Here is a 24638-nt window from a genome sequence, read left to right as displayed (position 1 = left end):
TTTCACATTCAGTTTGAGGTTGAGAAACTTGAGTCTGAAACTAGTGTCTTAAACTGAAATAAAGGCAATTACAAAGGTATGAAGACAGAGTTGACTACAGTGGACTGGGAAAAAGGTTCCAAAGTAGCATGGTAGATAAGCAGGAGCAGACATTGAAGGAGATATTTCATAACTATCAACAAAGATACATACCGTGGAGAAAGAAGGACTCTACGAGAAGAATGTAACATTTGTGGCTAACTAAGAAAGTTAAAGATGGTATCGAATTGAAAGGAAAGGCATGCAATGCTGCGAAAATTAATGGTAAGCCAGAAGATTGAGAAAATTTTAGAAACCAGCAAAGAATGACTTAAAAAAGGGAGAAATTCAAATATGAGAGTAAACTAGCAAGCAGTATAAAAAACAGACAGTAAGACCTACAAGTATCAAAAGGAAGAGAATAGCTAAAGTAAACATGAGTCCCTTAGATGATGAGATTCGCGAATAAGGAAATGGCAGAGACTTTGAACAAGTGTTTTGTATCTGTCTTCATGGAAGAAGACACAGAAATATCCCAAGAATAGTAGAAAATCAAGTGCAAAAGGGAGGAACTTAAAACAATCACTATCACGAGAGAAAAAGTACGAGGAAAACTAATAGGATTAAAGGCTGACAAGTTCCCTGAACATGATGGCCTGCATCCTAGGGTCTTAAAAGAAGTGGCTGTAGAGATAGTGGATGCATTGGTTGTAATCTTCCAAAATTCCTTAGATTCTGGAAAGGTCCCAGGGGATTGAAAAACTGCAAATGTAACACCCCTATTCAAGAAAGGAGGGAGACAGAAAGCAAGAAACTATAGGCCAATTAGTCTAATGTCTGTCATTGGGAAAATGCTAGAATTCATTCTTAAGGAAGTAGTAGCAGGCCATTTAGAAAATCATAATACAGTCAAGCAGAATCAACATGGTTTTGTGAAAGCAAAATCATGTTTGACAAATTTATTAGAGCTTTTTGCAGATGTTGGCCTTCTTTGCAGGAGGATTTGAGTACAGGAGCAAGGATGTCTTACTGCAGTTATACAGGGCCTTGGTGAAACCACATCTGGAGTATTGTGTGCAGTTTTGGTCTCCTTATCTGAGGAAAGATGTTGTTGCCACGGAGGGAGTGCAAAAAAGATTTACTAGGCTGATTTCTGGGATGGCAAGATGGATGTATGAGGAGAGATTGGGTCGACTAGGCCTATATTTTTTTTTAATTCATTCATGGGATGTGGGCGTTGCTGGCCAGGCCAGCATTTATTGCCCATCCCTAATTGCCCTTGAAAAACTGGTGGCAAGCTGCCTTCTTGAACCGCTGTAATCCATGTGGGGTAGGTATACCCACAGTGCTGTTAGGAAGGGAGTTCCAGGATTTTGACCCAGCGACAGTGAAGGAACGGCGATATAGTTCCAAGTCAGGATGGTGTGTGACTTGAGGGGAACTTGTAGGTTGTGGTGTTCCCTGCATCTGCTGCCCTTGTCCATCTAGGTGGTAGAGGTCGCGGGTTTGGAAGGTGGTGGAGGGAGTGAATGTTTATAGATGGGGTACCAATCAAGCGGGCTGCTTTGTCCTGGATGGTGTCGAGCTTCTTGAGTGTTGTTGGAGCTGCACCCATCCAGGCAAGCGGAGAGTATTCCATCACACTCCAGACTTGTGCCTTGTAGATGGTGGATAGGCTTTGGGGAGTCAGGAGGTGAGTTACTCGCCACAGGATTCCTAGCCTCTGACCTGAGGAGTCACGAATGGTGCTGAACATTGTGCAATCATCAGCGAGCATCCCCACTTCTGACCTTATGATTGAAGGAAGGTCATTGATGAAGCAGCTGAAGATGGTTGAGCCTAGGACACTACCCTGAGAAACTCCTGCAGTGATGTCCTGGAGCTCAGATGATTGACCTCCAACAACCACAGCCATCTTCCTTTGCACTAGGTATGACTCCAGCCAGCGGTGGGTTTTCCCCCTGATTCCCATTGACCACAGTTTTGCTAGGGCTCCTTGATGCCATACTCGGTCAAATGCTGCCTTGATGTCAAGGGCAGTCACTCTCACCTCACGTCTTGAGTTCAGCTTTTTTGTCCATGTTTGAACCAAGGCTGTAATGAGGTCAGGAGCTGAGTGGTCCTGGCAGAACCCAAACTGAGCGTCACTGAGCAGGTTATTGCTAAGCAAGTGCCGCTTGATGGCACTGTTGATGACATCTTCCATCACATTACTGATGATTGAGAGTAGGCTGATGGGGCAGTAATTGGCCGGGCTGGATTTGTCCTGCCTTTTGTGTACAGGACATACCTGAGCAATTTTCCACATTGCAGGGTAGATGCCAGTGTTGTACTGGAACAGCTTGGCTAGGGGCATGGCAAGTTCTGGAGCACAGGTCTTCAGTGCTATTGCCAGAATATTGTCAGGGCCCATACCTTTTGCAGTTTCCAGTGCCTTCAGTCGTTTCTTCATATCACACGGAGTGAATAGAATTGGCTGAAGTCTGGCATCTGTGTTGCTGGGGACTTCAGGAGGAGGCCGAGATGGATCATCCACTCGGCACTTCTGGCTGAAGATTGTTGTAAATGCTTCAGCCTTATCTTTCGCACTGATGTGCTGGGCTCCCCCATCATTGAGGATGGGGATATTTGTGGAGCCACCTCCTCCATTGAGTTGTTTAATTGTCCACCACCATTCACGACTGGATGTGGCAGGACTGCAGAGCTTAGATCTGATCCGTTTGTTATGCGATAGCTTAGCTCTGTCTATCACATGCTGCTTACGCAGTTTAGCACGCAGATAGTCCTGTGCTGTAGCTTCACCAGGTTGACACCTCATTTTGAGGTATGCCTGGTGCTGCTCCTGGCATGCTCTCCTGCACTTTCCATTGAACAAGGGTTGGTCTCCTGGCTTGATGGTAATGGTAGAGTGGGGGATATGCCGGACCATGAGCTAACAGATTATGGTTGAGTACAATTCTGCTGCTGCTGATGGACCACAGCGCCTCATGGATTTTTTTTTTTTCCAAAATATACTTTATTCATAAAAATCTGTAAAAATTACATTGCAAAACAGTTTCCAAACAGCACCAAAAAATACAAACATTGCAAGGGAGATCAGTTTCCTTCAATACTGTCATGAGTTTCTTCCCAACCCTTCCGTTTCACTATTGTCATGTCAATTACAGTTTTACATTTACAGCAATTCAGAATATTAACGATACAGTTCGAGGGGTTTCCCATGGATCCAGCCCCTCAGTCCAGCTTGGTGGGGGAACCTTACACTGTGGTCTTTCCCCATTGAGCCTTTGCTGCGGCTGCCCCAAGCTTTAGTGCGTCCCTCAGCACGTAGTCCTGGACCTTGGAATGTGCCAGTCTGCAACATTCGTTGGTGGACAACTCTTTGCGCTGGAAGACCAGCAAGTTTCGGGCAGACCAAAGGGCGTCTTTCACCGAATTGATAGTCCTCCAGCAGCAGTTGATGTTTGTCTCGGTGTGCGTCCCTGGGAACAGCCCGTAGAGCACAGACTCCTGTGTTACAGAGCTGCTTGGGATGAACCTTGACAAAAACCACTGCATCTCTTTCCACACCTGCTTTGCAAAGGCACATTCCAGGAGGAGGTGGGCGACCGTCTCTTCCCCACCACAGCCAACGCGGGGGCACTGTGCGAGACTTCGGGTGTGCATGAAGGATCTGACGGGGAGGGCCCTTCTCACCACCAGCCAAGCTACGTCTTGGTGCTTGTTTGAAAGTTCTGGTGATGAGGCATTCCGCCAAATGACTTTGACGGTCTGCTCAGGGAACCATCCGACAGGATCCACCGTTTCCTTTTCCCGTAGGGCCTTGAGGACATTCCGTGCAGACCACTGCCTGATGGACCGGTGGTCAAAGGTGTTTTTCCGCAGAAACTGCTCCACGAAGGATAGGTGGTACGGCGCCGCCCAACTGCACGGTGCGTTCCGCGGCAATGTGACCAGGCCCATCCTTCGCAACACCGGGGACAGATAGAACCTCAGCACGTAGTGACACTTGGAGTTTGCGTACTGGGGATCTACACACAGCTTGATGCAGCCGCACACGAAGGTGGTCATCAGGATGAGGGCCGCGTTGGGTACATTTTTCCCGCCCTTGTCCAGAGATTTGAACATCGTGTCCCTCCGGACCCGGTCCATTTTACATCCCCAGATGAAGCGGAAAATGGCTCGGGTGACTGCCACGGCGCAGGAGTGGGGTATGGGCCAGACCTGCGCCACGTAGAGCAACAACGTGAGCGCCTCGCACCTAATGACCAGGTTCTTACCCACAATGGAGAGAGATCGCTGCCCCCACATGCCCAACTTTTGTCGTACCTTGGCTACTCGCTCCTCCCATGTTTTGGTGCACGCCCCGGCCCTTCCGAACCATATCCCCAGCACCTTCAGGTAACCTGACCTGACGGTGAAGGGGACAAAGGATCGGTCAGCCCAGTTGCCAAAGAACATGGCCTCGCTCTTGCTGTGGTTGACTTTGGCTCCTGAGGCCAGTTCGAACTGGTCGCAGATGCTCATCAGTCTGCGCACGGACAGCGGATCCGAGCAGAAAACGGCGACGTCATCCATGTACAGGGAGGTTTTGACCTGAGTGCCTCCGCTGCCTGGGATTGTCACCCCTCTTATGCTCGCATCCTTCCTAATAGACTCAGCAAAGGGTTCAATACAGCAAACAAACAAGACCGGGGACAGAGGACAGCCCTGTCTGACTCCAGATTTGATCGGGAAACTTTCAGATTCCCACCCGTTGATTGAGACTGCGCTACTGATGTTTGTGTAGAGCAGTTGGATCCAATTGCAGATTCCCTCCCCAAACCCCATTTTGGAAAGCACGTCCATCATGTAGGTGTGCGATATCCTGTCAAAAGCCTTCTCCTGGTCCAGGCTGATGAGGCAGGTGTCCACCCTCCTGTCCCGTACGTAGGCGATCGTATCCCTGAGTAGCGCGAGACTATCAGAGATCTTCCTGCCGGGTACAGTACAGGTCTGATCGGGGTGAATCACCAACTCCAGAGCAGACTTGACTCGACTGGCTATGACTTTGGACAGAATCTTGTAATCAACATTAAGCAGTGAGATGGGCCGCCAATTTCTGATTTCTGCCCTCTCCCCCTTCTGCTTGTAAATGAGGGTGATGATGCCTTTTCTCATGGATTCTGACATGCTGCCGGCCAGGAGCATACTCTCGTATACTTCCAGCAGGTCCGGGCCGACCCAGTCCCACAGGGCCGAGTACAACTCGACCGGTAAGCCGTCGCTCCCGGGAGTTTTACTCGTCTCAAAAGACTCGACGGCCTTTGTCAGCTCGTCCAGAGTTAGCGGCTTGTCCAGTCTCTCCCTCCTGCTGATCGCTTCTCGGCCTTTTGGCTAAGGTCAAGTGTAGTATCTGTTCTTATCAGTGCTTATTTGATTGAGAAGAGACCATGATCATTGCCTTTTGATCCTGGGGATGCTTTGAGTAAAATGGCTATAACCAATTTTCGAGCTTCGGCCCAGGGAGTGCGCAACACCGTTCGGGTGGTCGTGAAGGACAAGGAAGGAGATGCACCGGTCGATCGCACCTTCTTCATCAAGAAAATTCTCTTCGATTGCTGCGGATTTCAAGCGACGGACGTCTTCTGCCTGCAAGATTTCCCCAGCAGTGGATACTTCGACGTGACGTTCCGGAACGTGGCGGGATGCATCAAGTTCCTGAAGGCGTTCAAGGAGAAAGGGGACCGGGCGCCACTGTCGATCCTCACAGCGGAGCCGCTCTTCACGCTTCCCTTTCAACGGGACCGGGTGGTGACGATTCACCTCTACAACCCCCATGTTCCGGTGGTGGATGTACTCACCTTTCTCGCCAGGTACGTCGAGGTGGCCAGCAGCAGCACTGATGTCAAGGACCCCTTTGGGATCTGGACCAGCAAGCGGCAGGTCAAGGTGACCTTGAAGGTAGATCCCAGTGGAGCCATCATCCACCCTCCCTCCAGCTTCGCTATCGGGGGAAGTCGAGGCTTCTTGGTCTACGCTGGGCAGCCCAGAGTTTGCCGCACCTGTGGCAAACCTGGTCACATGGCAGCCAACTGCAGCACGGTTGTTTGCAAGAACTGCAAGGAGGAAGGCCATCAGACCAAGGACTGTAAGCAGACTAAGTGTTGCAACTTGTGCGGTGCGGCAGGCCATCTCTACAAGACCTGCCCCAAACGTTGCCTCAGCTATGCTCAGGCGGCAAGGTCCAAGGAAAGGCCGGGAGAAGGTTCGACGAAGGCGTCCGCTGTTCGAAAGGAGACCAGCAACCTTCTCCGCAGTGAGGAACTTCAACCAGAGAAGGAAGGGGAGGCGGCTGAAACCAACGACCCAGCACCTACCCAGCGCCCGGAAACCCCTCCTCCACAGACAGAATCAATGGAGGAGGAGGCAGCAGATAGACAAACAGGTCAGTGGCAAGTGGTCCAGAGGAAAACCACAAAGAAAAAACATCCCAAAGCCACCACCCAAACCAGTGGCAAGAGGAGGCTCTCTTCTGAATCAGACTGCAACAACTCCTCTTCACTGGACGGGGAAATGCTGGAACGACAGCCTCTTCAAAAGAGGCGGTAGAACTCCGAGATGGATGATAAAGCATCCCAGCCCCCGAGCACTGGAAGCTGTGATGGGCCCGGCGTGCCCCAACCCCAATGCCCCACACGTAACGACGTGGCCAACGCACCTCAGCTCCGGGACACCGGGAGCAAAGACACGTCTGGCGCACCTGAGCTCCGGGAGACCGGGAGCTGTGATGTTTTCGAGGAGGAACAGATGGAAGCAGCTGAGGACAACCCAATGCTCTCTGCCTACAAGACCCCCCCGATGTCACCCGAGCGGCACAAACCCTGCATGAAAAATCAGGAGGGGTTTCTGAGCCCAACCAACGTGAAACTGCTTGCGCACACGATGGGTATGCAGGAACATCCCGAAGGGGAAGGACTGGGACTAGCGAGGACAAATGGTATGGGAAGCAACAACTAATTTTTAGTAAAAAATGGGTATAAGAGTTGCTTCCATTAATGTGCGTAGCATTAAATCTACTACGCGATGTGTTTCAACCTTGGATTACCTTGCCAAGGTCAAAGCTGACCTACTGTTTCTGCAGGAGTGTGGAATACCACACCTCAGCACCTACAGGCAGTGGTCGCGATGGTGGTCCCACGGGCCATCGATCTGGTCGGGGGGTAATGACTGCCGTTCCTCCGGCCTGGGTATTCTGCTGCGGGGAGGTAACTTCACCATCTCCGAAGTTAAGGAGGTGGTGGGCGGCCGCCTCCTCGTAGCAGACGTGATGTACAACAACGCTCCGCTCCGGTTGATCAACGTGTACGCCCCGGTACAACGCAGCGAGCGGCTGACCGTCTTCCAGCAGCTCCCACTGCTGCTGGCGACGTCCAGGCCGGTCATCCTAGGCGGTGACTTCAACTGCATCATCGATGCGGCTGGACGATCCGGCAGTGACGACAGCAAACTGGACGCTACGTCCAGATTCCTAATAGAAACAGTTAAAGATGCCAAACTGCACGACGTCTTCAGCAAACCTGCAGACGGAGCGCAGCGCAGATACACATGGTCAAGATCGGACGGGTCTGCCCGTTCCAGGATTTTCTTCCTGTTTGTGTCCCGTGCTGTCATGGTCGGATCCACCGACGTCAAGCCGGTGTTCTTCTCCGACCACTGCCTCTTACTGGCCGACTGTCACTTACAGGACGACCAGTGGGTTGGCAGAGGGACGTGGAAGCTCAATGCGACACTGCTGACCCCAGAGAACGTTGAGGAACTCAAAAGGGATTACAATGGTTGGAGGACCGTGAAACCCCTCTTTGAGTCTCCAGTTCACTGGTGGGAAGCGATTAAGGAGAACATCAAGAGGTTCTTCATCCACAAAGGTGTTCAGAAGGCGAGAGAGAGACAGAGGGAACTGTCCCGAGTCCAGAAAATTATGCAAAATCTACTCTGGTTGCAGTCAATGGGGGTCGAGGTCAAGGAGGACCTCCAAGAGGTGAAGAGCCAGCAGGCCTCGCTCTTTGCCAAGGAGGCCTCCAAGATCATCTTCCGGTCCAGAGTCCGCTCCATCGAGCAGGATGAGACGTGCTCGCGTTACTTCTTCCAAAAGGTACACAGAGAGAGCTCTGTTATCAGCAGCCTGAAGGAAGAAGATGGCTCGGTAACGTCTTCGCAGTCCGACATACTAAGGATCAGCAAATCCTTTTATGCTGGGCTGTATGACGCGAAGCCTACAGACAGCAGAGCCTCCCAGTCCTTCCTGTCATCTATCACAGCGCCTCATGGATGCCCAGTTTTGCATTGCTAGATCTGTTCGAAATCTATCCCATTTAGCACAGTGGTAGTGCCACACAACATGAAGGAGGGTATCCTCTATGTGAAGGCGGGACTTCATCTCCACAACTGTGCGGCGGTCACTCCTACCAACCTGTCATGGACAGATGCATCTGCGGCAGGCAGATTGGTGAGGATGAGGTCAAGTATGTTTTCCACTCTTGTTGGTTCCGTCACTACCTGCCGCATACTCAGTCTAACAGATATATCCTTTAGGACTCGGCCAGCTCAGTCAGTAGTGGTGCTACCAAGCCACTCTTGGTGACAGACATTGAAGTCCCCCACCCAGAGTACATTCTGTGCCCTTGCCACCCTCAGTGCTTCCTCCAAGTGCTGTTCAACATGGTGGAGTACTGACTCATCACCTGTAGGTGGTAATCAGCAGGAGGTTTCCTTGTCCTTGTTTGACCTGATGCCATGAGACTTCATGGGGTCCAGAATCGATGTTGAGGACTCCCAGGGCAACTCCCTCCCGACTGTATACCACTGTGCCGCCACCTCTGCTGGGTCTGTCCTGCCGGTGGGACAGGATATACCCGGGGATGGTGATGGCAGAGTCTGGGACATTGTCTGTCAGGTATGATTCCGTGAGTATGACTATGTCAGGCTGTTGCTTGACTAGTCTGTGGGACAGCTCTCCCAACTTTGGCACAAGCCCCCAGATATTAGTAAGGAGGACTTTGCAGGGTCGACAGGGCTGGGTTTGCCATTGTTGTTTTCGGTGCCTAGGTCGATGCCGGGTGGTCCTTCCAGTTTCATTCCTTTTTATTGACTTCGTAGCGGTTAGATACAACTGAGTGGCTTGCTAGGCCATTTCAGAGGGCATGTAAGAGTCAACCACATTGCTGTGGATCTAGAGTCACATGGAGGCCAGACCAAGTAAGGACAGCAGATTTCCTTCCTTAAAGGACATTAGTGAACCAGATGGGTTTTTACAACAATCGACAATGGTTTCATGGCCATCATTAATTCCAGATTTATTAATTGAATTCAGATACAACCTTCTGCTGTGGTGGAATTTGAACCCATGTCCCTAGAGCAATACCCTGGGTCTCTGGGTTACTGGTCCAGTGACAATACCACTACGCCAACGCCTCCCCGTATGTTCATTAGAGTTTAGAAGAATGAGAGGGGAACTCATAGAAACCTATAAAATTCTAACAGGACTAGACAGGCGAGACAGGGAGGATGGTCCGATGGCTGGGGAGTCCAGAACCAGGGGTCACAGTCTCAGGATACAGGGTATGCCATTTAGAACTGAGATGAGGAGAAATATCTTCACTCAGAGGGTGGTGAACCTGTGGAATTCTCTACTGCAGAAGGCAGTGGAGGCCAAGACATTAAATATATTCAAGAAGAATATAGATATATTTCTTAATATCAAAGGGATCAAGGGATATGGGGAGAAAGCCGGAACAGGTTACTGAGACAATCAGCCCTGGTCTTTTCTGAATGGCGGAGCAGGCCTGAAGGACTGAATGGCCTACTGCTCCTATTTTCTATATTTCTATGTAATAAGCAGGGTGAATAAAGGGGAACCAGTAGATGTAGTGTATTTGGATTTCCAAAAGGCATTCGATAAGGTGCCAAGTAAAAGGTTACTGCACAAGATAAGAGCTCATGGTAATGGGGGTAAGAAAAGCATGGATAGAGGATTGGCTGACGAACATAAAACAGGGTGTTGGGATAAATGAATTATTTTCAGGGTGGCAAACTGTAACTAGTGGAGTGCCACAAGGATCAGTGCTGGGGCTTCAACTATTTAAGATCTATAAAAATCACTTGGATGAAGGGACCGAGTGTATTGTAACCAAATTTGCTGACGATACAAAGATAGATAGGAAAGCAAGTTGTGAGGAGGAGACAGAGAGTCTGTAAAGGCTATAGATAGGTTAAGTGAGTGGGCAAAAATTTGGCAGATGGAGTAGAATGTGGGAAAATATGAGGTTGTCCACTTTGGTGGGAAGAATAGAAAAGCAGAATATTATTTATATGGAGAGAGACTGCAGAATGCTGCAATAGAGGGATCTGGGTGTCCTTGTACATGAATCACAAAAAGTTAGCATGCAGGTCCAGCAAGTAATTAGGAAGGCAATGAAATATTGCCCTTTATTGCAAGAGGGATGCAGTATAAATGTAGGGAAGTCATGCTATAACTGCATAGGGCATTGGTGAGACTGCACCTAGAGTACTGCGTAGTGTTTTGGTCTCCTTATTTAAAGAGGGATATACTTGCATTGGAGGCAGCTCAGAGAAGGTTCACTATGTTGATTCCTGGGATGAAAGGGTTGTCTTATGAGGAAAGGTTGAGCAGGTTGGGCCTATACTCATTGGCGTTGAGAAGAATGAGAGTTGATCTTTTAGAAACATAAGATTCTGAGGGAGCTTGACAGGGTAGATGCTGAGAGGGTGTTTCCCCTCGTGGGGGAATCTAGAACTAGGGGGCACAGTTTCAAAATAATGGGTGTCCGATTTAAGATGAGGAATTTCTTCTTGGAGGGTTGTTAATCTTTGGAATTCTCTACCCAAGAGAGCTGTGGAGGCTCGGTTATTGAATATATTCTAGGCTAAGCGAGACAGATTTTTGATCAGCAAGGGATTCTAGGGTTATGGGGGCAGGCAGGAAAGTGGCATTAAGGCCACAATCAGATCAGCCATGATCTTATTGAATGGCTGAGCAGGCTCAAGGAGCCAAATGACCTGCTCCTGTTCCTATTTCTTTTGTTCTTGAATCACGAGTGACTGGGAAGAGAGGGGTGAGCACACAGATGTTACTTGCAGCTGCAGACGGTGAGTTACTTTGTTCTTTAGCCTTGTTTCAGTTTGTGAATTTTCCAGTCCTCTTATGCTTTTCTCTACAGATGTGAAGGTGGGCAACTGAACTCTGTAAATTTAATTTTTTTTGGATTCCATTTGGATTCTACTCAAGTGTGAAATCTGCAGCTGCACCTTTTATGTTAGATTAGGGACACATTTCTGTAACTGCTGTGAAAGCTGTTAAAATAGTGAAAATGAGCTTGCAACATAGAATACCATCCTACACATGCTTTCACTTTAGTCATTTTCTTCTCCTTCCCCTCTTCTCTGCACTACAACTTTGGGTTCCAGCACCCCTCTAATATCTCATTCATTCGTGATCATTCTTTATGGCCCGGATTATCACTGTAAGAATAACGGTAATAATATTTATGCATGTGCAGTCAGCCCTAGTACATGCTTTTTTTTCAAAAAAAGGTTAACACAGGAATAACAAACAGCTGGTAATCCTGTACTTAGAATCTTAGCATCACACAGCACAGGAGGAGGCCTGTAAAAGAACTTTGAAAGAGCTATCCAGTTATTCCCACTTCCCCCATAGACCTGTACATTTTTACTTTTCCAGTATATATTCAATTCCTTTTTGAAAGTTACTATTGAATCTACTTCCATCATCCTTTCAGGCAGTGCATTCCTGATCATCATAGCTTGTTGTGTAAAAAAAAAAGTTCTCCTCATTTTCCCCTTGGTTCATTTTACCAGTTATCTTAAATCTGTGTCCTCTGGTTCCTGACTCTTCTGCCAAGCACAAGCAGTTTATTCTTCTTTGCTCCACCAAAACCATTCATAATTTTGAAAGCCTCTGTTAAAACTCTCCCTAATCTTTTGCTTTAAGGAGAGCAATGCAAGCTTCTCTAGTCGCTCATCCTTGGTATCATTTTGTCAAATCTCCTCTGCACCCTCTCCAAAGCATTGGCATCCTCCCTAAAGTGTGGTGCCCAAAATTGAATATAGTACTCCAGCTGAGGCCTAACCAGTGATTTAGAGAGGTTTAGCATAACTTACTTGTTTCTATACTCCCTGCCTTTATTTGTAAAGGCCATGATCCCCTATCTTTTTTTATGCCCTTCTCAACATAGAATCATAGAATGTTTAAGGCACAGAAAGAGGCCACTTGGCCCATCGTGTCTGTACCGGCCAAAAAACGATCCACCTACTCTAATCCCACCTTCCAGCATTTGGTCCGTAGCCTTGCAGCTTATGGCACTTGAGGTGCATATCCAGACTCCTTTGAATGAGTTGAGGGTCTCTGCCTCAACTACCCTTTCAGGCAGTGATTCCAGACCATCACCACCCTCTGGGTGAAAAAGTTTTTCCTCATCTCCCCTCTAACTTTTCTACTAATCACTTTAAATCTGTGCCCCTTCGTCACTGCTCTCTGCTAAGGTGAATAGACTTGTCACCTCCGCTCTATCCAGACCCCTCAAAATTTTGTACATTTCAATCAGATCTCCCTTCAGCCTTCTCTGTTCCTCGGTGAACAACCCCAACCTATCCAATCTTTCCTCATAGCTGCATTTTTCCAGTCCTGGCAGCATCCTCGTAAATCTCCTCTGTACCCTCTCTAGTGCAATTACATCCTTTCTGTAATGAGGTGACCAGAACTGCACACAGTATTCAAGTTGTGGCCTAACCAATGAGTTATCCGGCTCCAGCATAACTCCCTGCTCTTGTATTCTATACCTTGGCTAATAAAGGAAAGGATTCCATATGCCTTCTTAACCACCTTATCAATCTGTCCTGCTGCCTTCAGGGATCTGTGGACATTCACTCCAAGGTCCCTCACTTCCTCTACACTTCAGTATTTTGCCATTAATTGTGTATTCCCTTGCCTTGTTTGTCCTCCCCAAATGCATCACCTCGCACTTATTTATTTTTATTTAGAGATACAGCACTGAAACAGGCCCTTCGGCCCACCGAGTCTGTGCCGACCAACAACCACACATTTATACTAACCCTACACTAACCCCATGTTCTCTACCACATCCCCACCATTCTGCTACCACCTACCTGCACTAGGGGCAATTTACAACGGCCAATTTACCTATCAACCTGCAAGTCTTTTGGAGATGGGAGGAAACTGGAGCACCCGGCGGAAACCCACGCAGACACAGGGAGAACTTGCAAACTCCGCACAGGCAGGACCCAGAATCGAACCCAGGTCTCTGGAGCTGTGAGGCTGCGGTGCTAACCACTGCGCCACTGTGCCGCCCATCTGACTTCTCTTCAAGTTGAATTCCATTTGCCACTTTTCTGCCCATCTGACAAGACCATCAATACCTTCCTGCAGCCTACAGTTATCCTCCACGATATCTACCACACGGCCAATCTTTGTGTTGCCTGCAGACTTCTTGATCATGCACCCTACATTTACATCCAGATCGTCAATATACACCACAAAAAGCAGGGGACCCAGTACTGAGCCCTGCGGAACGCCACTGGAAAAACCCTCCAGTCGCTAAAACAGTCGTCAACAATTTCCCTTTGTTTCCTGCCACTGAGCCAATTTTGTATCCACCTTGGTGCATTTCCCTTGATCCCATGGGCTTTTTTTTTAAACCAGTCAGCCATGTGGGACCTTGTCAAAAGCCTTGCTAAAATCCATGCAGATCATATCAACTGCACTACCCTCATCTGTCTTCCTTGATACTTCTTCAAAAAATTTGATCAAGTTGGTCAAACAAGATCTTCCCTTAACAAATCCATGCTGACTATCCTTGATTGCCCGTGCCTTTCTAAGTGACAGTTTATCCTGTCTCTCAGAATAGATTCCAATAACATGTCCTACCACCTTCAAAGATTTGTGCAGTTGAACTCCCAGGCATCAATGTTGCTGCATCTACTTTACCATTTAGCTTATATTGCCTATTCTCATTCTTCCTTCCAAAATACATCACTTCACTCATTCCAGTATTAAATTTCACCTGTCATGTGTCTGTCCATTTCACCTGTCTCTCTTCGTCCTCTTGAAGTCTGCTACCATCCTCCTCACTGTTTGCTACAAATCTGCAAAATTTGAAATGTGTATGATATTTCTGACTTCTTTCATTTAAAATAGTCACTTGTCATGTTTAAATTTAGATTTAATGAGACTTTTTTGATTTTGCTTTCGATTTTTTGTTGCTTAGAGTTTCATTTGGTGTCCAATGCAGTTTCAGTGAGATTTATTCATTTACGTTGTCCATTTTTAAAAATAATGTACCGTGTTTACAATCTCCAAAGTCAACACATCCTCAAAAGTCAGAAACCATCTGGCCATTGATAGAACAGCGATGAACACAAGGCAGGTCACATTTACTGTATTATTTCTCAAACCTAGGTCAAGAGCCAAAACTCAGGGCTGGATTTTATAGGCCCCCCCCCCACCACCCAAGTGGCGTGGGGGGGGGCGGTCCATAGATTTGCAGCGGAGGGCCCGTCGCCTCCCTGTCTTCTAGCTATTTCATCGGGGGCAGGATAGGCTGACGAAGGCTTTCCCGCCCAGAGACCAATTGAGGCCCTTGCCTATAAATGCCACTTAAGGGCCTCTTCCCCTATCGCTGGGATTTAACCAGCGGCGGGAGAATGCATCAACCATGTGGGGCGGTTATCTCTAAATACAATATCTCCCTGGAATCCCTCCCCCTGCTTTTCAGGAGCACCCTCCCACCCCACCTTGCTGGGGCCTTCCAGACTGGCCCCGGCAACCCCGCCTCACTGAGGTCCACATTTCCAGTGCTGGCCCTGGGTCCAAGGGCTCTGCAGTACCAGCAGTGGCTACCACTTCCGGTGGTGCTGCCGATACTACTGAGTTGCTGGCCCTGTGATTGGCTGACAGTTCTTGGGGGCAGGATCCCTGTCTTTAAGGAAACGGGTATTGTGGCACTGGCCACTTCGGTTCTGGAACAACGGCTCAAAAAGGCCGAGGCGGGGCTCCTCTTTCCTTTTCGGCCCGAGGCCGGGAGCCCCGGCAGCGGCACAAAATCCAGCCATCATTGTGCAGAATACCATGAAGATTGAAAAGAGTAAGGGAGAAGATGAGACGCTTCAGGAAGTAGTTAACAGCTAACACCATATCTTAATTTAAGGAGACTGTAGATTGAGACAAAGTAGGTAGGAACAGACTGTTTGCCCTAATTCTCATTAGGGATGAGGAGACATGGATAAAAGATTAAATGTAAGATTTAAGACAGGGAGCAGGAGAAACCTTTTTGACATAAAGGGTTGTGAAGCTATGGAATGTACTACCGGAGTTAGTGATTGAAGCAGTGACCATGTCAACATTTAAGAATAGATTACATAGGTAGTTGAAGGAGAAGGATATGCGAACAGAACAGGCAGATAGAACTGAGACTCATTCTCGTGTGGAAGATTAACATCATCATTGGCTGATTAGGCTGAACATACTGTTTTTGTGTTGTAATTTCCGTGCAATAAATGTCACCTGTTTTTGGTCCCATTTGCTCACAGGAATTCAAGCCTATCCAGCGACACAAAGTCATGTGGATGTTAGAATGGGGTCCCAGCCAGGACAGATGCGTGTCGGAAGATCTGGACCAGCAAGAGATGCTGGCTGGTCACCTTATGGTCTTGAAGATGGACTAATGCAGACTGCTCCAAACAGAAAACCTGTAAGTCATACATGTTATTGGGCTGCTTTGATAAGTCTCCTTTACAAACCCTGTATGATGAAATTCCTTGATTTATTTTTAGAAAAGGGAGTACTGACTGAAAGTGGTGTGGTATAGAGAGTACTGCAGAGCTGGATATGGATGGAGCACTGCAGAGTTGGGTGAGATAGTGGGGTCGGAGGAAATGCTGCAGAGCTAGGGGTAGAGAGAGAGTGCTGGAGTGCCAGTGATATGGAGAGAGGACTCCAGAGCTGGAGGACAGAGGAAACACTGGAGTCACAGCGTAACTAGGGAGCAGTGCGGTTTGGGGGAAAGGGTGGGCGGTTCGTGGTTGGAGGGAGTGCTGTAGAACTAGAGTAATGGGGGAAGCATTGCAGAGTGAGAAAACACAGAGAGTGCTGCGGAGATAAAGATACGGTGGGGAATGCTACAGAGATAGAATTATGGGGATAGCGCTGCTGAGATGAAGAAACTGCGGGATAGCGCTGTGGATGTGGGGTACGGAGGGGAGCGCTGCGGAGATGGGGATATGGAGGGAACACTGAATTTCTGCTCTTTCTATTGTGTTGTGTTGTGTACTAAGATGCTGAGTACAAATAACAGCTGGGATTAAGTTGGAGAAATTGGCCAAGGTGTCCTTAATAAACTGACTTCATGCTCTTCTGATTGCTTATCAGGGATACCAAATGCAATGGTATTTGTACTCTGTGTCAAGGTATGTGACTTAGGATGGGTTAATTTCAGAAAATAGTTTTAAAAAGAATTTCACAGTAGTTACAATCCGCACAGATGTCATATTGTTCCATCAGTTGGCTCCTCGCCCATGTGGAAGAAGTCAGCAGAGAAGTGTTTAAGTGAGGAGGGAAAGAGGGGCAAAAAGAGGAAAAGACAGTACAAACTTTTGTTGGAAATTTAGTGTTGTTGGAAAAATAGTGTATTTATTATAATGCAGCCCTGACAATGCAGAAATTCAATTATTATTGAACTGGATTCTCCATTCTGTTGGTTGTGAGACAGTTGATGTCATGTGAGCATTCTATAGAAATGTGAAGAACTTGTGGTATTTTTACATAGGTATTTTTTTACATTTGGGAGGCTATCATCAAAGCCGTGAGGGTTTTTTTTCTCACTTTATGAAGGTGCCCGCCAATAACATCTTGTAAGCTGAGTGTCCTTGCATCTAACCGACAGCGCACCTTATCTCCTTCCATCTCAGCTTATGTTGCAGCATTTTAAGATTGGGGTTAGTACCACAGAGGTTAGGGCACCTCTCCACTTACCAGCCTCTCCTTCCCTTCCAACATTCTTCCTGGGAAGGGATGAAAGTTCTGTGAACTCCAGTGAAATGTACATTTGTGGGCATTATCTTGTTCTTATTACTTATTGATAAAATTATGTTGCCCTAATCAGTTAAGTTGATGAAGCAATATGGAGCAGAAGATCCCAGATCAAATTCTCAGTCTGATTTTAGGAAGGTTGGCAGTGAAGGGATACTACTGTTGGCCTCAGTACATCCAGTCTAAAGAGGCTCCTGCTGTTGAACACTATCCTGCGACTACTGTTGAAATGTACAGAATTAAGGCAATAATCAAGTTCAGCTGTGATGCCCCTCCAAATAGATGCTTCGGCATGCAAGATGGCCATTCATGTGAGGTTCTGGAAGCTTGCCAGTGCTCTAGAATCTTGCCCAATCAAGAGTGCCTGCGGGGTGGGGAGGGGGGTGCAGTTGGGGGGTAGGAAAAGAGTTTTAATAGCATTTGAAATATTTGGTAGTCAAAAACAGTCTTCGATGGCCTGTATCTGAGTTTTGAAAGTTTGAGATGACTCTTGGGTTAATCTTCAATGATGGTGAAATGTCAACCTGATAGCTAATTTGTTTCAAGGATGTAACTCCATGCTATTACCATTTTTCAACATCTTGTGTTGGCTTTTTTTTTAGCCATGTACCCGGGAGCACCTGGAATATGTCTTGCCACTATTTCAAATACAGAGGACGTCCCTCCGTGACCCTTCAGCGCCATCTTTGCACCTGCAGCATAGCAACGCTCAACAACCCAGAGCAAGCTTTGGCTCCACCTGCACTGAAGACCTCACGCCTGGCCAATCCTCTACATCGCTCATCAAAGCCATCCGTGAAGAGCTTCTCAGACTCTCGCAAAAACAGTCAGCATTTCAGAACCTTCACAGCTGATTTTGGCAAAGAGGAACTCTGAGCTATTTGCTTCCTATGGAAGCCAAACAAGGTCATCTGGGATATAGTCCTGAAGAAGGGGTACTGTATGGTGAATAGTACTATTGACATGCAAAAATGTCCAGCACAACCACAGTATTTTATCGATGTGCTTCCAGACAAAGCTGCCGCCGCCTTTTCTTCACTTTACATTGGTGTTCTTCCAGTCTGTGAGCTGAATCCATCTATTCAGTGGAACTTGCACAATAAAGGCACAGGGGCTGGAGCTTGTTCCACTTCCAGCTAGCTGTTGCAAAAACTTCTTATTTTCTAGTGCTTCTGCTCAATGAAATTTATCACCAGCAAACAAAAAGTGAGAATGTCTTTCTACCTTGGACACTGACTGCTGACCTTGGTCACATTCCAGTCGTACCTGCTCTCCACTTACAGCCTGCTGAATCCTAGATCCACTGAACTTTGAAAATAGGAGAGCATAAGGAAAAGGAACAAAATGGGAAAAAGGAATGGGAGGAGAGAAAGAATTCACAGAATCTGAGAGCGGGAAACATTGAACAATGGCAAGAAGAAAAGAAAGATGGCAAAACATGCAGAGATGAGTTTCAAAGGAAGAATATGGGGACATGAAACAGTGGGCAGTTAGTCCTGAATAGGTGAACGTTTTTTAAAATGTGTATTAAATGCAAAATAGATATTTGTTCTGAGCATATAGGTGAGTGAGCGTTTGATAGTCATGGTCATGTTATTGAGGAATGAATATTTAAATTCAGAGACCAAGTTAGAGGGCCAAAGCCCACACTGCAGTTTGGACAGAATAAGAGGGGATTAGAATCAGACCACTGATTAGCTGAGGCCGAGCATGGATTTTAAAAGCCTGAAGGAGGAGTGGAAAATCCAAGACAGGTAAAGAGTTGTGCGGTATTTAGTGCTGAGAATGATTATGATGTGATATTTGATGAAAAACTCTTTGGTTGAAGTGCATTCTTGACAGGGTAAGGTGGTAATTATATTGTATACCTTGGTGGGGAACAGGGAGCAGAGAACAGCTGTGAGATTTTTGTCCTGTCTGCGGGAGAGAAGAATTGGAGGTAACAGTTGAGTTAAATTATGCAGCTCTTCAGCAGTGACACAAATTCATTGTATTTGTGCACAATATATATAGTCTCCATTGAATCAGCACTTGACTCCATTTTGACATCACAACAGACAAAGACTAAATGCAGAATCACAGTCGACTTTAGTTAGAACTCACCATGTAATCCACACATTATCACTGGACACTGATCAATTCCTGCCTGTTCTTTTGACCTTTTTGGCCAATGACCACTTCACGTGCAAAAGAAACTACTGTGGATGCTGAAAATCTGAAATAAAAGCAGAAAATACATGCTGCCTGACCTGCTAAGTATTTCCAGCATTTTCTGTTTTTATTACTACTTCCCATTGCAGAGTAAGCTGAAATTTACTTGCTCATTGAATTGGATGGATTAGCAGGTTATGCTGAGTGGATTCCAACAATTTTACTGGTGTTCCCTCACATTCCTTGAAAACTATAACTGTTGAAATGACCCTGAACAGGGCCACTGATTTGCTATGGCTGAATAGATCAAATTCTTTTTTTCTACATGGGATTCCAGGATTTTTACCAGTGTTTTGGAGATTGAATTCTGTGAATCTGTCCATTATTAGGTGGCCTTGTTTTTAATAATGTAAAGGCACCATTATTTCCCATAGACTGAGTTGTATATTTTTATTACTGTGGTTTTTGTTCTTTTTCCCATGTTTGGGTGGGTCGTGTTTGTTAGTGGCCTTGATCATGACCCATCTCTGCATGGTGTGGTTCAGACACTAAATATAAACAGCAGAGTAAATGGGTTTGGTCCAAGTCAACTGGATCCGATCCAGTTGTAAATTATCAGTGGAGCTTTTTGAACTACCATCAGTGTTATCCTCTTCTCTATTGCTTTTATCGGGTGATGAGCCTCTCACAACCAGCAGACTATTTCTGCCTATGCAAACAACCTTAACAGTACTCGAACAACTACTCAACCTTTGGGTTTAGCTAGTTGATACTGGTAGCAACTGAATCAGAGACAGAAAACCCAAGGAGATTGGTGTGTTTGCTCACACTTAGAATTCCATTAACGCACCTGTTTTCACTTTTTTGGGTGGGAGGGGATTTATACATTTTGGGTTCTTTTGTCAGAAATGTTGGCAGGCCCAACATTGTTTTGTATGTGTTTTGAGTTGAGATTTTCTTGTATTTATTTTGCATGTCTTTCTACTGACAGCTCTCCAGAAATGAAATGTAATGTAGTTTACAGTGTATTTTTTAGTCTACATGTTTCATATTGGTGTTAATTCAGTAGCAATGTTTTGTCTTGTTTATACTTTACCGAGCAATGTTACTGTGTCCTTGCACAATACATTTGAAGGTGTTCATATTGGTCAAGGTTAACATTTAATACAACTGCATGATTGACCATTGGAGGTCACATGCAGTAAAATTGCCCCCCTGATGATCTAATAGGTAAAGGTGCTAGTCACTGTGATATTAAGACAGACACAAAAGCCCCACATTTGATTCTTTGGCCTCTGTTGAGTTAACAGATCTTGAACAGAGACAGCATTTGGGTGGGTGCCACAATAGACTTGTGTTCATGAGTAACGACAGTGAATATTTACCGATGGTTCTAATTCCTGATTGATGAAAAACCCATGTTGGTGGGCACCAGCTGGGGAAAGCATCAGGATTAGCTATGATGTATTCCACAGCCCAATTCCCTGCCAAAGCATTTTCACAAAGAATGGTGGTTAAGGAAAGTACCTGAGGCCTCCAGTGCAAGTGGAACCATAACCCAGTCAGGAACCAACACCTTCAGAAAAGGAGCAAAGAGAATTGGCAAAATAAATAATATTGGGCTCATATTTCATTTTAAGACCTCCTCTTTAGCAGGCAACCTAAAATTCTGTGTAAATTGTCACAATTGACTGTGTATTCAAATAGAAATTTTTTTCATATACAAATGTAATTTGTAGACTACATTGTACACTGTCCATTGACCCATCTACCAAAGTGTTTTGTATCGTAATAGTTGATATTTCCCCCTACTAGGGGTTTCCAGGGCTTTGTGATGCACAAGCCTCTGTTTTAATGAGAGATCCCAGTTCCTGGTGGATCTCAGAATCACGGAGCATCTGACGGAAAGGCCAAAAGAGGCATTGGTCAATCACTCAGCACCACAAAGATGTCTATTGTTAATGACTAATAGATTTACAGTAGCAATGATAGAGGAGCTTTGTCCTTTGTTAAAAAATACCACTCCTTACGTTGAGAAAATTCTGACTAAAATGTACCAGTAGGTTTGACATGACTTTCACTGAGTATTAAAAGATGTTGCATTGCATATGTGGCATTTGGGCTCCTCATGATCGATTAGAGATCTTGGAGAGCGCCCACTGATGTTCTTTACAACTATCAGAAGTTTGAACATAATTCCAATCGTAATTAAATTACTGTTGCCTCCATTTTGCAAATAAATGCATCTGTTCAATGAGGTAGGGCAGAACCTTAAGCCTGTACTCTTTCTTACACTGCAAACACTTCTGCACATTCAAAACTGAACTTCCAACAGATGGCTCAGCCAGTTAAGGAGGTGGGGCAGCTGAGTTGAGCAGACCACACAGGTTCCAAATTTAATTCTTCCATCTGTACTGAGTTAGCATGTGGACATGCTACAATTGGCCTCTGCTCCTGAGCTAGATTGGAAAGAAAAACACTCACATTCCTGCTGGCTATCCGGTGACACCTGCTGGAAATATACATGTCGGGACCTAGAGTAAGAACAGAATTGGACTCAACTTTGATGCCTTCTGTGGTTAAATAACCCATTGCTACTCACTGTCTAGACGCATACATGTATAATCGACACTTGGGTGGGCTGTACCTCTAGAACTACATTCCAGCAACAAATCGGCATGCTCAGGAGAGGAGACAAGGGATAAAGCTGGAGCAAGAAACAAAATTGTCACTTACAGGACCCCTGCCATTCCAGTTGGTTGTCCTCGGGTGTGATTTCTACTGTAACCTTCTACCATGTTTTATATTAGTTATAATTTAGTATATGATTTGATGGGTACTGGAATACAAGATAACTTTGTTCTTTGACCCAAAGATGCAGTGGTTTCCTTCAGAATAAAGAGGGTCTTTTGAATATGGAATGTGGTTTGTTGACAGTATCAGTAGATGGTAGCTAAATTTCAGTTTAATCTGGTTTATTCCACACATGGTGAGATGACAACTCGGGCTTCACAAAGGCAAGATGTTTGGTTTAATTCACATTACTGTGTATTGTTTAGCCATGATGTAAATTGTTGTAATGAAAGGATGGATCAATTCCTGTTCAGTATTGATCCTATCCAAGATAGTAATTCGGACAGCATACATTGGCCTCAATGCCTCTCAGCTAAGCCAGTGACCTCAGCTGGAAAATGATCCTGGTTTGAGAAGAGCTTTGAGCTCTGTTGCCTTATAAAACCAAATAGCCTATTGATCTGTTTGAGAATCTAACAGGGTAAGGTGACTTAGCAAAAGTGAAAGCTCCTAATGCTTGTGGAACTGTACCCAAGCAAGAGTCGACATATTCCTCAGATGAAGGGAGGAGAAAAAAGACCGTAGAATCACAAATTTTGCACCCTCAGCAGGAAGCTGCATTTGCTGTTGCAGCCCTATCTCACCCAGTCCTCCCTTTAAGCACCCCAGTGGAAGCATAGGATTGATGAATTTACCCTTTTATTCCTTTGGCATACTTCATAATTGGAAAATTAAATGTTTCCCAGTAAACATTACAGTTTACGTTTCCACTCATCAGAGGACACTGACTTTGTGAAGGCTTTGGCTTATATTAATGGCTAACCACTTTATCCTGTGGATTTAACTACAATGAACCTTTCTGACACAGACACAAATGTCACATTTCCTAGAAAAGAGGTGATGAAATTACACACCGTTTTAGTTGCAAGTGTTACTGCTCTCTGTTTGATATTTGAAAAGTTAGCCATTATTTCCCATCTGACATTGCTGAGAAGGTGGTCCAAATTTCTAGTGATGAGCCATGTTGTTTCAATTTGTGAAGCATTTTGAGACATTTCATAGAATCTTACAGCCCCTTTGGCCCATCATGCTTCTGCCAGCTCTTTGAAAGAGCTAGCCAATTAGACTCACTCCCATGATCTATCCCCAAAGCCCTGTTTCATAGGATGATAGGAAACAGGAGCAGCATTTGGCCCATTGAGCCTGCTCCGCCATTCAAACAGATCATGACTGACCATCTACCTCAACACCATTTTTCCCCACTATACCCACATCCCTTGATGTCGTTAGTATTCAGAAATCTATCGATTTCTGTCGTGAACATGTTCAACGATTGAGCTTCCACAGTTCTCTGTGGTAGAGAATTCCACAGATTCACCACCCACTGAGTAAAGAAATTTCTCCTCATCTCAGTCTTTAAATGACCTGCCCCTGATTCTGAGACTGTGTCCCCTTGTTCTAGACTCACCAGCCAGAGGAAACATCCTATCCACATCCACCCTGTCACGTCCTGTAAGAATTTTGTACGTTTCAATGAGGTCACATCTCATTCTTCGAAACTCTAGAGAATACAGGCCCAGTTTCTGCAATCTCTCCTCATAAAACAATTGCGCCATCCTAGGGATTAGTCTGGTGAACCTGCGTTGCACTCCCTCCATGGCAAGTATATCCTTCCTTAGATAAGGAGACCAAAACTGTACACAATACTCCAGGTGTGGTCTCACCAATGCTTTATACAATTGAAGCAATACATCTTTACTCTGGTACTCAAATCCCCTTGCGATGAAGGCAAAATACCATTTGTCTTCTTAATTGCTTGCTGCACCTGCATACTAGCTTTTAGTGATTCATGAACAAAGACACCGAGGTCTCTTTGGACATCAACACTTCCCAAACTCTCGCCATTTAAGAAATACTCTGTCTTTTGTTTTTTTTCTACCAAAGTGGATCAGTTCACACTTCACATTATATTCCATCTGTCATGCTCTTGCCCATTCATTTAGCCTGTCCAAGTTCCCTTGAAGCCTCTTTGCATCCTCCTCACAGCTAACATTCCCTCCTAGATTTGTGTCATCCGCAAATTTGGAAATGTTACAATTGGTCCCCATATCCAAGCCATTTATATAAATTGTAAATAGCAGTGGCCCAAGCACTGATCCTTGCAGTACCCCATCTGCCATCCTGAGAACAATCCATTTATTCCTACTCTGTTTTCCGTCTGTTAACCAATTCTCAAACCATTGCAGTATATTATCCCCAATCAAATGTGCTCTAATTTTGTTTACTAATCTCCTGTGTGGGACCTTATCAAAAGCCTTCTGAAAATCCAAATACACCACATCCACTGGTTCTCCTTTATCTATGCTACAACTGACATCCTCAAAAAAACTCCAACAGGTTTGTCAAACATGAGTTCCCTTTCACAAATCCATGTTGACTCTGCCAAATAATATCATTATTTTTTAAGTGTCCAGTTATCTCATCCTTTATAATAGATTCCAACATTTTCCCCACTACTGACGTCAAACTAATAGGTCTGTACAAGAACACAAGA

The 24638-nt window shown here is 45.8% G+C and overlaps 1 protein-coding gene and 1 pseudogene across 5 annotated transcripts in view; both read left to right on the top strand.

Annotated features, from left to right (window-relative positions):
- The window catches only part of si:ch211-1e14.1 (UPF0606 protein KIAA1549), a 405473-nt gene extending 383907 nt beyond the window's left edge, over nucleotides 1–21566 (top strand). For all 5 annotated transcript variants that reach the window (XM_068051054.1, XM_068051057.1, XM_068051053.1 and 2 more), the window contains 2 exons: nucleotides 15643–15803; nucleotides 17743–21566. In XM_068051054.1, coding sequence (XP_067907155.1) covers nucleotides 15643–15803; nucleotides 17743–17994 — 413 coding nt within the window. In that variant the 3' untranslated portion in view covers nucleotides 17995–21566. The remainder of the gene's footprint in view (nucleotides 1–15642; nucleotides 15804–17742) is intronic.
- LOC137379906 (U2 spliceosomal RNA) lies at nucleotides 5375–5483 on the top strand (annotated as a pseudogene).
- Nucleotides 21567–24638: the final 3072 nt, after the last annotated feature.

The sequence above is a fragment of the Heterodontus francisci genome, chromosome 18, assembly GCF_036365525.1.
Source record: "Heterodontus francisci isolate sHetFra1 chromosome 18, sHetFra1.hap1, whole genome shotgun sequence".
Taxonomy (NCBI): domain Eukaryota; kingdom Metazoa; phylum Chordata; class Chondrichthyes; order Heterodontiformes; family Heterodontidae; genus Heterodontus; species Heterodontus francisci.
The sequence above is the reverse complement of the archived record's forward strand: the minus strand, read 5'-3'. Positions and strand labels throughout refer to the sequence as shown.